Source organism: Macrosteles quadrilineatus, unplaced genomic scaffold (assembly GCF_028750875.1).
Source record: "Macrosteles quadrilineatus isolate MER2022 unplaced genomic scaffold, UCM_ALF_1.0 Scaffold_3__2_contigs__length_128488019, whole genome shotgun sequence".
Classification (NCBI taxonomy): Eukaryota; Metazoa; Arthropoda; class Insecta; order Hemiptera; family Cicadellidae; genus Macrosteles; species Macrosteles quadrilineatus.
In genome coordinates this window covers 80,416,963-80,430,067 of record NW_026542596.1, presented here as the reverse complement: position 1 = coordinate 80,430,067, position 13,105 = coordinate 80,416,963, and the positions used below count along the sequence as shown (strand labels likewise).

The 13,105-nt window shown below is 33.3% G+C and overlaps 1 protein-coding gene across 1 annotated transcript; it reads left to right on the top strand.

Moving 5' to 3' along the window:
• The first annotated feature begins 4,149 nt into the window (after positions 1–4,149).
• On the top strand, positions 4,150–12,276 carry LOC128990364 (proteasome assembly chaperone 2-like). Its single transcript, XM_054412711.1, has 7 exons — positions 4,150–4,566; positions 6,155–6,317; positions 6,718–6,776; positions 7,440–7,618; positions 9,338–9,457; positions 10,928–11,036; positions 12,148–12,276. Exons 1-7 carry the CDS (start codon positions 4,507–4,509, stop codon positions 12,241–12,243), a joined length of 786 nt encoding a protein of 261 aa, XP_054268686.1. The 5' UTR covers positions 4,150–4,506; the 3' UTR covers positions 12,244–12,276.
• Positions 12,277–13,105: the final 829 nt, after the last annotated feature.

The window sequence follows — 13,105 nt, the reverse complement described above, 5'->3', positions numbered from 1 at the left end:
TATAAGTAATAAGTACCTATTAGGTAATGGTAGGCCTAACTTAATAGGTGACACTTTACTTTAGTAAAAGTATCCTGTTACATATCCCATGCGTTAAATACCCACCACAACCACTATGCTATGTAAAGGTAAATTGCAAAGATATTTTATTTCTTAATTGCTTAATATACCGGTAACTTAAGTTAGGAATTTCTTTTACCTTAGTTATGCCTAAGTGTGAGACCTGTGGGCTAGGAAAGGTCACAAGTTAAGTATGAAATATTTTTTTAAATTTTTGCTTAATAGCCTACCTAAGGCATGTTAGAAGCACAATTAATTGAACATATCTAGGTATTACCATTTATTCTACGTAATTCAAGATGGCCTTGGCCTACGCAATAATCATAGACTTAACTTCATTACGTTAACAATAGGCTATTATTAAAAAAAGGCACTGCATTAGAGTTGCTTATTTGGATAAATCCAAGCAAAAAATTTCCCACTACGACTCATGGCTTATTTTCTCACTCTGTCAACCATTAGTATAAGCCTTTTAAGCCTAACTCGGTGTAATATTAGAATCAAGCTTAATATGTACGGTATAAAACATTTATTCGTGGTGATACTTGAAGCCAATTCAAAACCTAGAAGTATGCCTAGGGGTACAGTTCCGCAGAGAACCTGCAATATCTTATCGATTTAAATATCAATATGGTAAGGCTATATAGTTTTTGGTTCGGTTAGATATAAGCTATTGTTTCTAAAATATATTTTTGTTGTTTAAACGTGGAATTGAGTTATTATTGATTTTGAACTCAACCAAAATCATAATTTATTTTATGAAAGTTAAAAACAAAACAAACAATAACTATCATAATTCAACTTAAATCTTATTAATATAACTTAAGTCAATTACCGCATACAGTTAGAAAATTTATAATTTCTTAACCGTTTTAGTCGCTCAAATTTAAAATAATACCTCCCCTGCAGCAAACCTGCAGATTTCCATTTGCCTGATTGTGTATGTACACTTAAATGTCTCCTTAAAAATATCATATTTAGGCTATGTAGGCCTAAACTTACCTATTTAAATTTGATTAGTTTAACGAGTAGGCTACTTAGGTTTGCTGCAACAGGGAGGGTATGAAAGTGTTTTTTTATTGTAAAATGTTAGTAGTTTAAGAAACGAATGTACTTTCGGCTTTGATCAAAATATGTTCAAAAACATGAAACTACAACAGTTGAATTATTTCCCGTAAAAATAATATAAGAATTTTAAATTTACAATTTTTTGGAATTTTCTCCATGCACAGTAACCATTAGGCGAATAATAACGCTTCATTAAGAAATTATTTGTTTTTTTAAGCTCTACAAAATGGTTTTGGAAAGACGTTTTAAAATTTTGTGTTTGTAAGGTTAAAAAGGGAAAACTTATTTTTATCTTATAAAACCCCCATAAACCCCATAGTTCCCATAGTCCGATCATGCTGGTTTGCGAAGTCATTAGAATAAATTTTTAGGTTGACACGTTTAGCTAACACCAAATTTCATCAAAATTGGATCATTTTTGCTTGTTATTATTTTTAGGCTAGACCTAAGTAAGTTTAAGTTAAGTTATTAAAATTCATCGAACCGAACCATAATTGATATATTATTAATTTGATAAAATATTGCAGGTTTTACCGGAACTGCACCCATGCCTAGGCCTAACTTACTAAATGAGAAATTCTGAGGTTAACTGGCTTTTAAGTTAGATCAATAGTCACATGAATAGCCTACATTTTTATAGATTCTGTTGAGCTATGAATGCTTTAAGCCTAACTTAGACTTTGGTACAGTAATTATGGAAACTTGACTGCAAACTGATAAACCTAACTCACCCTGTAGGCCTACTTAAGCCGAAGTTTCCTAAGTTAGGCACAGAAACGGAGTGCAAAACACAGACTCCTCTACATGTTGTAAGTTAATTTGTTTTTCTGTTATCACTGATGATAAAATATATAGCCTATAGGTAAGGTTACATTACCTTGATCGCCAAGTAATCCATGTAAGTCCAAAAATAGGATTACGCGCGTTTCGACGTCAAAGCGTCATTGTCAAATCGTACAAAAACTTTCTAAACCATAATATGGTCACGTCACAGTCTTTCGGACACACACAAAAAACACATTACCGGTACATAAACTTAAATACATTTAAAAGTAGGCCTACTAAGTAACTAATTTGTGGTAGGCTAACGCGACAGATCTGCTCGCATGCCGAGACTCGACTGCCGAGCAACAAAAATGCATTTAAAAGTAGGCCTACTAACTAATATGTGGTAACGCGACAGATCTGCTCGCATGCCGAGACTCGGCAAGATAGATAATGGTAATGGATGGATAATGGTAGATTAATGTGTTTTATGTGTGTCGGAAAGACTGTGACGTGACCATATGGTTTAGAAAGTTTTTGTAACTTACGATTTGACTATGACCCTTTGACGTCAAAACGCGAGTACTCCTATTTTTGAATTACATAGATCACTTGGCGATCAAGGTAAGGTAGGCCCTAACCTTATATATAGACTTCTCTTGCATTAGGTAAGTTAGGCCTCTTACAGTCATTTAAGTTAAGTTTAAGTCAATGTTAACTTAACTGTTAACCTAGAAGTGCATCGGAATGCGTTGTTAATCGCTTTTCCGCACTCCGCGCCTAGGAAAACCAGGCTTAAGGCCACAGATAGGCTAACTTAGTTAAAGTTTAGAAGAAATTTATCTATTAACTTAGGCCTAGGTCCTTTAACTTACATTTAAGACTGTAGAAAAGGCCAAGGTAGGCTATTACCTTTGATTGCATGCTTCCCTAACTTGATAGGGAACACTCTGTCAGTTACACTTGATAACTTAGGCCTAATTTGTTAGTGGAGGCCTATCTAAGTTTACTTAGCTTATAGGCCTACCGGATAACGTTAAGTTATAGGCCTAGTTTGGTAATCCTTGCTTAGTCTAACCAATCAATTGCCATGCCTCCCTAATCCCTGAGTTCATCTAGCCTAGATCCTAGATCTGACATGGGTGAAAAAATCGCATGAAGGTTTACTAATCGAATCGATAGGTAGTTTCAATCAATATTAGCGTAGCCCAGTTAAGAAACTGTACCCCAAAAACGAAAACCTTTCACTATTTTATATTACAGCATCCAATAACCAACAGGAGACAACACTCACACTGACTGACAAGTGACAACACAACAGAAAACACAACAAACGCGAACCGACGACGACGGACGACGACGTTACGACGATAAGAAAAAAGACACTATGTTTGAAAAAATGTCTCTTAAAAAAAAATCAGATTGGCATAGGCATTATTAATAGTATGCTATAACAATAATATTGAAAATTAATAATATAAAAAGCTCAAGACAATGTTAAAACCAAAACCACTTATTTTTAGAAATCCATCATGCCACCCAAGTGATGAACATTCATACTACATACATACATATAAACATTCATACTAAACAAACATGTAAAAAGTTAAAACATGTAACTATTTAAAATATTTTTATCGATTGTAATACATTTCAGTAGATATTTTTAAATCCCATATTTATTTCCTCAGATGAATATTTTTTTTATAATTATAATTTAGATTTATTATGCATAAAACCATTGACTAATATAATATACCTACACTGTTTACTCCATGGATGAAAGAAATAATAGAATTCACGTCAGTCCCTAGAATTCACAACAAAGTTGTTGCTCGTAAAATGTAAACAAAAAAAAAAGAAGAAGGTAGCTCCTAATGTTATTCTTATGGGGGAAAATTAAAATGGTTTTTTTAGGATTAAATAATAATTACTGAACAAATATGCTTCAACAACGATCCCCGGCATGATATTATACTATAGAATCTTTGTGCAAAACATCAAGTTGATAGATGTAATCGTTCTCGAGTTATTGTAATCCATAGAGATGCTTTTCGTACCAGTATGAGAATTCACTTCGTTCATTCAATTAACCAAAATCAACAAAGAACTATGAAACTGCATGTTTAAAAAAACCTGCAGAGTGCTTATAGCAAGCAAAAGTAAAAACAAAAATAGCATGAGACTGTAAAACATGACATGCCGCACGCAAACGGAAACCAAACAACAAACAAACATGACGTTTTGGTTTTTATTTTGAATAAGGTAGAAGGTAGAAGAATGATCGAGGTTATGTTATGCTATGCAGGTTGTATGTAATGTTCATGAATTTGAGATAGAGAGAGATACCATATTTTGAATTGAATGACTAATGACTAGGATTAATGACTTGAATGATTAAAATAGTCAGAGTCACATATTACACTATCTGTAGACTATACAAGAAATTTTTGTGTGAGTGAGGTTAGATTATCCTCAACCCTGATGAATTTTGTTCCTTGTTATTTTATCTAAATGGAATTCATTTTGGCCTATACTAATTTTATAACTAAATAGCCTATCACTGAAATTAGGGTCTACATCACAAACATTGGTAAACTTAGAGAAATAGAAATGGAATCCGTGGATTTAAGTAAGATAGAAGGTATATGCACCAATTCTACAGTTATACTGGTAAGTAGCCTAGGTATGTGTTGTTATGGCCTTTTTAGGCCCTAAGGATTATTCACATTTTAGTAGGGATGCCTCTTCTTTTAAAGTTTTCCTCAACTTGTGAAGAGTAGACTTTCATATCTATGGTCAAAAACAACCGAATGAAAATATCGATGAATATTTTTTTTTCGATTAATTTATTTCATTTCATAATATTGTTTGGTGTTAAACTAACCTAGGCTAACTAACCAAACTATATACCGAATAAAATAATCGGTTGCACTTTACTTTAGGTCCTACACTCATTTGAATGAAAATATCGATTATTCGATTGTTTCATTCGATATATCGTTTGGTTAGTTAGGTTAGGTTAACCTTACCTAACTAACCAAACGCTATATCGAATGAAACAATCGATATATCGATCGATATTTTCATTCGAATGAGTGTAGGACCTAAAGTAAAGTGCAGCCAAATAATCTATATATCGAATAATCAAATAAATGGACCGATATTTTCATTCGGTTGTTTTTGACAACAGATAAGTGAACTTAAAATGTTGCTACTACACACTTGGGAAGGAAGTTTATCAAGTAGGCTGTGGCAAAAATCTGATCAGAAATCGTGCAGCTTGTAATAAGTCCATCCATGACGTCAATTTCCATCTGAGCTGTCCCCAACAGTGTATCCACGACCACAAAAATGATCCCGCTTATTGGTTCGAAAAAATTTCTGTTTTATCCCGCTTTTAGTTCATGAAAAATTCTCCTTTATCCTGCATGACTTTTTTGTTCAATTCAGAGTGTTACCGGTAGGCTATAAGTTATTTGACGTACGGTCTCTTTTTTTTAAACATTGCATTATAAGTTATTTTGCTACATTCATAATAATCAATTGTGTTTAGCTTTTCTATAAAATTAAGTATACAAGTTAAAAGCAGATGTTCAGTTAACTTTAAGCGTAAAATCCTGTTTTATCCTGCATCCCGCTTTAACCCCGCTCATGGTCTATAAATCAAATTTTTCGGGATAATAATCCCGCTTATAGAAAGACTGGTCCCTGGCAGTGTCTTAATTTTAATCCAGCTTACTGAATAGCGAAAATCAAGTTTTATCTTGCTGTAGGCCCTGGGCCTACTGTAATGAGATCCCATTCACCCTGCATGAATTTTCCAAATTCTTCCTGTGCAATTTTTAAGATAGGCCCAAAACTTACATCATGTCTAAATAGCTTTTCAAATCTTGCTATCATAATCCAGGCAATCATGATTCGTCTTTTCTGAGAAGCGGGAAGCTTATGAATAAGAAAATTAATCGTCATAGTACATCTTGTCATTGCTCTTTTCTTGATGTTTATGGCAACTTACACTTCTAAACTTTCATCAGACCTCCATTCTGCTGCTTGATAACAACACAGGTAACTTCTAATGAACAACGTAGCGCTATATTTGCCTCTTAGGTTGCAATAACGTACTTGTAATCTTAAAAACAGCTTTCAGCTTTTAGCATTATTTTTGTATATAGGTAACAGTGCAGTTAATTAACTTAAAAAACAATCCATATTTTAGTAAAAATATTGGTTATTTCCTCTACTATTTTTATATTTACAGCCAGCAATATCCGTTTCTAATGCTGGACAACTAGCCATGGATTTACTGATTCAGTCAACAAAAGCACAAAAGCTGGGAAACATTTGGCATCAAGCATTTATTCCCTTAATCGGAAGCCATCCCTATAAGGAGGATATTACAGAATTATGCACAGAATTTGAAGGTAAGTTAAGTTCGCCTAGAGTTGAGTTGATACTATTATGTCAGGTTGCTGTTAAATTGATTGGCCTACATTTTCCAATGTAACATTAGTACTATGTTAGTCTCATTTAAGACAAGTCTTTTCCTGTTGAGCTACAGGCTTTATAAAAACTCTAAGGTTAATCATATATTTTCAAAGAGAAATTCTGATAGATTATTTTTATGTAGGCTATTTTATTTGAGCCTTCATTTTAGATGACAGTTTAGTTTTATTCAAAGTCAAGGTACCTAACTTATACATGCAAATGAATTTGTTTTAAAATAACATGTCATTTTAATATAATATATTGAAATTAAATTTTATCATAACTTATAACTAAGTTATATTATAACTTATTAAGTCCAATTCCTTTGTATTCCAGTGTACTACTTGAAGGAACCCAAAGTCATTTTTGCTCAGTTCAGATCACCAGTTTGGGAGGTAAGTCTTTAAGTCAAACTTAGTTTACTCAAATCATAGTACAGTATACCATCTTTTTAGTACTAACTATATAATTCCAATCTAGGAAAAATATTTTTTTAAACCTAATACCCGTAGTCTACCATTACTTATATTGACTCAACCTGATGCCTTACTAACAATGCGTACTTGTACATATTTAAGGTGAATGATTTAGTATGACAGCTTATTTCCTGTGTTGATATTCTATAGGCTTCATAGTTGCTTCATTATACCACACTAATTGATAGGGGGACACAGCTGGGCACATTATAACTTGCATGTGAGTGAAGGATGTAGTGTTGAATGGAGTGAGATACGTTACCTTGTGTAACATTTTTACTTACGGTACTAAGATTAAGACCTGTGTTCACAAAATCTTTTACCTATGGCTAAGCACTAAAAATTAAACACATTTTGCTTGGAGTGTAAAATTATAACCAGAAAAAAACACCAAGAACACCAATATTGTAATTCGAGTATAATATCTGTTAGTATATTGTATATTTATATATTGCAGTCAGGCTAGATCTACTGTAGTTGTGTTGAGTCTTCCACACTAATTTCACATCATCAATAGTTTTGTGATCATAAATAACTTGTGTTTTCTTATAAGAGATTTTACAACAGTAATACTGTTTACAGAACAAGGAAGATGTATTTTTGGATGATTTGATCAAGTGGTTTGAGAGTATTAAAGCTAGCAAGATAGTAATCATATCTAGTTTGTATGACTACGAACGCAACGACAGTCAGATCCGTTCTCCACATGTAAGATGTTGTGTTTGTCCTCACACAACAGGTTTATTGGATTCTGTCTTTGTGTAAGTATATTGCTTATACCACGTTGTGTTTCTGTGTAATATAAACCAAAACTGATTATACTATTACTATTGGGAGTCCTTGGAGGCTGCACAATTTTTATTTCAGCTACGGTTTTTCGATACGACGAAATGAGAGCATTCTATTGGCTGCCATGGCGTGACGTCACTCTCTTCTCTTGAGGGTTGAGATGTCATAGTTTGTTGTTTGTTGACTCAGTTGGATTTAAATAATCAATATTTGTATCTATATCAATTATAAAATTAAACTGTCATAACCTAGAAGAGAGTGACGTCACGCCATGACAGCCAATAGAATGCTTTCATTTCGTCCGTATCGAAAAACCGCTGCTGAAATAAAAATTGTGCTTGGAGGCTAGCTTGCCATCTTGCATTAAATTTCAAACAGCTGCACTGAAGAGTAATATACCATCTCAAAATAGGTAAATTTTTTTATCAAATAGGCCTACCAAAGTGATCATAATTTAAATATATGGGGCACTGTGAGATTAGAAATATTTGTAGTTTTGTAACTGTTTTATAAGCTAGCACAGCTAGGCTCCTAGGACTCTTGAATAACAGATTACTCTACTGTCAAACCTTCTGACAGGTATACATTTGTTTGGAATGGAAATTCATTTGCTAATATTTTTGAGGTTCACTTTGGAAGACAATGTTTGCACAGTATGAACCCTATATTTTCCAAATTTAAGACCAATGATCATGCAGTGGTAGGACCATAAATAAGGTGGGATATGAAATCAGAGCTTGAAACTCGAGCCGGAGCAAAAAACAAAGAATTAGAAAACAACCAACTCACTTCCGTGCAAAACAATATTTACAATTAAAACATAAACAATTTTGTATGTTGCAGATTTTTAAAAATATATTGCACAATCATGTTTCATCATAAGCCTAATTCATCTATACAATAAAATAGCTTAGTTATTCCCTATATAGGAAATTCGCTAAAAGAGGCGGTACCAGGTAATTAAAAATTAAAACAGGTTTCATAGTTTAATTTTGTTAAATGTTTTCTAAGTGAGTTACTTAAGTAAATCATATCAGACCCATCCAAGAGCAAAAGCTTGGCCTGGATCCATCATATCTCTGAATATTTATTTATTCAGTAGAACTACAATCATCCGAATCAATTGGGACCAAACCATTCGGATATTTGGATTTTTACCAAAATTCAGAGTCTTTTAAAGAAAATAGGTAAGTCATGCCGAGCTTTTACTACCGCTATTGCAGAACGTGTCTGCGACAATTTCACAATCGAAAATTTTACGCTTTTGTCACGATTGCGGAGTACAATTTTGATTTTCTGTGACTGGGAGACAATGATGGTGTCCACACGACTGTGGGATATGTTTAACATTTTGCCGCGGTTGTAAAAATTGATGATGATGTTACCGTGACCACGGGAGACGATGATGGTGTCAACACGACCGTGGGATATATTTATCACTTTGCCACAATCGCAAAAACTGATGACGATGTATCCATGACCACCGGAGACGATGTACCGTAATACAATCGCCAGACAGGTTTTGGATTTTTCCACGATCAAGGCTTCTTATGATGCTATTCACTGGGGTTTAAAATTTTAAAATTATTTCTGTAAGCAATTCAGGTAGTTGGAGTTTGAATAATTGGAGTTCTACTGAAATAACATTTATAACCCTTATGCAACAAACTTCTATGGCTTAATATTTGCAGGTCATTAGGAGTGAAGCCTCTGGAGTTAAAGGCAACCGCTGATACAATGACCTCTGGTGTCATGACAGAGACGATGCATCTCCCTGGCGCTGGGTTCACAAAGAATCTACACCTTAAGTGGTATGACTAAGTTAGTTTAAAGATATGCTTACATTTGACAAACTTGTCTTCATTCTTTCATTGTTTTAGTTTGTAGATGTTTTATTTACATAGTAGAGTCTTAATTATTTTTTTTAACCAAATGTTTTTAAGGGTTATGGCTAAAAAATTAACAGAAAAATTGAAAAAAAAACATACAGTTTGGTAATTAAATGGATACGACCAAGAACAATTTTTGAAGTTTTTAGGGCAACCAGTAGGTGTCCGAGACGAACTAGAAAGAAATGGCGTTCAGCGAGGGATTTTGAAGATGGAGCTGGTACTCCATTTTTTGTGCAAAAATTAATTGTTGAATTTTGATTGTACTCTGTAAAATTCCCATTGTAATAAACTTTGTTCCTATTTTGAAAAAAATATATAAAAAAATGTTCACCTCTAAACCGGCTTGGAAAGGTCAGATAAGCAAAATGTTGATTAACACTATAAAAATAATTTTAAAAACCATTGTAAACATGTCAAATCTCATGAAATTGAACATGTTTTTCCGTTGTCAAACCTACGTTATTGAAAGGTTTAAATTTGTCTTCCATTCAAATCACTTAGTAAATATAATGTTCTTAATCTATCATCATGTATGACAAAAAATGTAAATACACCACTATATTAAGCGATATAATGTAAGTTCCCTCACCCGTAGGTACTCTGTTTAATAAGTGAGTGGTAGAGGAGAGTTATGTAGGTATTTTTATTTTACTTTCTGTGTTCCTACAACTATTGCCATTTTTTGGTTTCTTGTAAGTGAATAGTCTACTCTAATCCCTTTCCTATATAGTGTATGTCGACCTTTTGATAGATTACTCGATTGGCCCAAAACCAGCAACTTTGAGTTTTGAAGGCGAGCAGTGCATCCACTCAGACCGTTAAAGACATATTGGAACCATTAGAACCCTCACAATGATAAGTTGATGAACTGTGGGGCATGCAGCCCGCTAAAATGATGAGAAAGTAACACCAAGTGCAAATGCCTAAAGCCTGGAGCACATTTTTCGAGCACAGTCTCAAAAATAGGCAGTAAAAGAAGTGGTCTCAAGGAACACGCTATGGTAAACATCTACCGGTAGTCTGTACGGAAAGAGCTCATGATTTCATCGCACTCGATCGTCTACAGAATTTTAAGTAGCCTAATATGGAACTTTGGATAACCAATGATTGGATAATTGAGTACTAAATGAAGTTCTGCAATAGGAACTCTAAGAGACCTCAATTAGGTGAACAAAAACAAGATTAGATTGTGTGTATTAGATTGTTCAACCATGTTGCAAAGAATTCGCCATACAAAAAGTGTCTAAATTTTCATTTTATATTTTGTCTCCCCTCCGTAGGTATGTCTTAGCAATCAACCGGTAAGGTTAGTAATAGCATTTTCAAAAGATAGAATCAAAGTTTCGTTTTGCTTATAGTTTAAAGCAAATCATTTTGCTTTTGTTCCAGTATTCAAAAGGGGTTTCCTGTCGTTTCACTTTTCAAGTTCTGCTATGATGGAGACAACACACCAGAAGCTACAGAACTGGCCAGTACAGTCGATGGGTGGCTGAATATCGTAAGTGATTTTGGGGTTTTAATTCACAAGCTTGTATGTTCTAAATTTAATTGCAAATACAATTTGCCCTGAAACTTTTGCTTAACGATAGGCCTACAATATCATCTGTTTGGAAAATAACATAATGATAATGAAGGATAAGTAAAACCGATGAGAGTGGGCTTCTTGTTTTGAAAAATAAGGTTAAATCTTCATCGACTATTTAAAATATCATTTTCTTCAGCATGAATAATCATCTGTTTTATATTAGGTAGTATATGCATTGGAAGAATTTGAATAAAATCAGTTCCACCCCTAAATTTTTATCTAATAAATTGCTCTATAAATATGTAGCCTAAACCTCGTGAAGTTTAAAGTTGGGTAAAGATATGTTCTTGTCTAATTTTTGTTATTCTTGAGTAATATATTATTGTAACTGAAATTACATTTGGGTTTTATTTGTAATGAAACATTAGGCCTAGGGTTTTCTTTTTCTAATGGCTATATTGGCTTTTACAAACAATCAATTTTGTGAATATTTCATATAATCTGATTGGCAAGCTCTTTGTAGACTAAATTTTCAAGCAAGCAATTTCCTCTGGATCAGTTGCATGATTATAACTTGGCAGATTCTTGAAGTGTCACCAAAATCAATCACAACTTACCATCTTTTATTTATTTACCGTCTTGTGAGTGAGCATTATAAGTATAAATACATGTTTCACATGTTATGAGCAAATTTGTATTTACTTTAAGTCAATTTGATTACATGTAAAATGCTGGTCAAGAAGTTAGTTAATTTATTAAATTTATTATTTTCAAACCAATGCTTCAGTTTAAGTTAGCATGTATGAAAATACTAGGCTTGAAAACATTAGAGCAATTTGAAGGGGGTATTGAGAACAATGGTTTTTGATTTACTATTCTATGACTCGACAAGTACAAGAATTTACAGTGACTATCCCTTGCAAAAAAAAAAAAAAAAAAAAAAACTGTTTACCCGCTCAAATATTTTTGCTGGCTTCAGCACCTTTTCAAAATTAGATTTTTTCCCATCTAAAACTTTTAATTTGGTCTTATCAATCACAACGATCATTGTCCTCATTCTCTAACTAATTGTTTGTTTCCACAGGTACCGACTGTCAAAGATAAAGCTAAGACTCTAATTCAGCCTCCTTCATGGAAATACATTTTTGGAGGACCCTCGCCACAAGAACTGTTTCCATAAACTATTGTACAATATATTTTTATTATTCCATAACTTTTGTCTTTTTATCCATACACAATGCCGACAATTTAATTGAAATGCCATACAACATGCTGAAAACACTACATACCAGGCACTTGTAACATTTTATATTTCTTGTACCATAATTTGCATCGGCTATCATTTAGCTGCTATTTGGCTAAGGATTATTACAATACATCCTGCAGAGTGAATTTCTATTTGTCTTATTGGAGCTTTAATAAATATTTTCTTAAACATGTCAGATCTATTCCATATTTAAATAACATTAGGGTTAAATAACAACTGAGCTACTAACACGAAGACTTGCAAAGAACCGGTATGGATCATAAAGCATAAAAAATGGCGTTGCTGGCCCGAAAATAAACATTATTTAACATTGCTTAAATCTTAAATGGAATTGTCGAAATCATATGTTAATGCCATTAGTTTAGGATTCGGACCAGCGACGTCATTTGTTTATGATCAATACAGTTTATGTTCAAGTATTTGTGGCTTTTACTAAGTTTGCAGCGGGAAGGAAAAAAGTAATCTTATGAAAAATGTGCATTGCTTAGCATGAAATAGATTTGCCAAATGTTATCAAAATATAGGCCTAGGCAAACCAATAGGTAAGCCATTAAGAAGCAAATTACTTTATCTGACTTACTCACCATAAGAGAATAAAATGGAAATGTTAAGTTTACAACTGTTTGGAACTGAACCATTAAGTTTAAAACTTAGGTATACAGTAGACTCCCTCTTATCCGGACATCGGTTTAACCGGACTACACTCCACGGAAATGACATCTCTTTAACTGGACAATTTTTATCAGTGCATTGGTTTAACTGGACTAAATCGGCA

What these genes read in the sequence shown, in the direction of transcription:
- LOC128990364 (XM_054412711.1), top strand. Translation starts at nt 4,507, where the DNA reads ATGGAATCCGTGGATTTAAGTAAGATAGAAGGTATATGCACCAATTCT. An exon ending in ATTATGCACAGAATTTGAAG is followed by an intron (nt 6,318 to 6,717) that starts GTAAGTTAAGTT and finishes TTTGTATTCCAG; the next exon opens with TGTACTACTTGAAGGAACCC. An exon ending in TCAGATCACCAGTTTGGGAG is followed by an intron (nt 6,777 to 7,439) that starts GTAAGTCTTTAA and finishes TACTGTTTACAG; the next exon opens with AACAAGGAAGATGTATTTTT.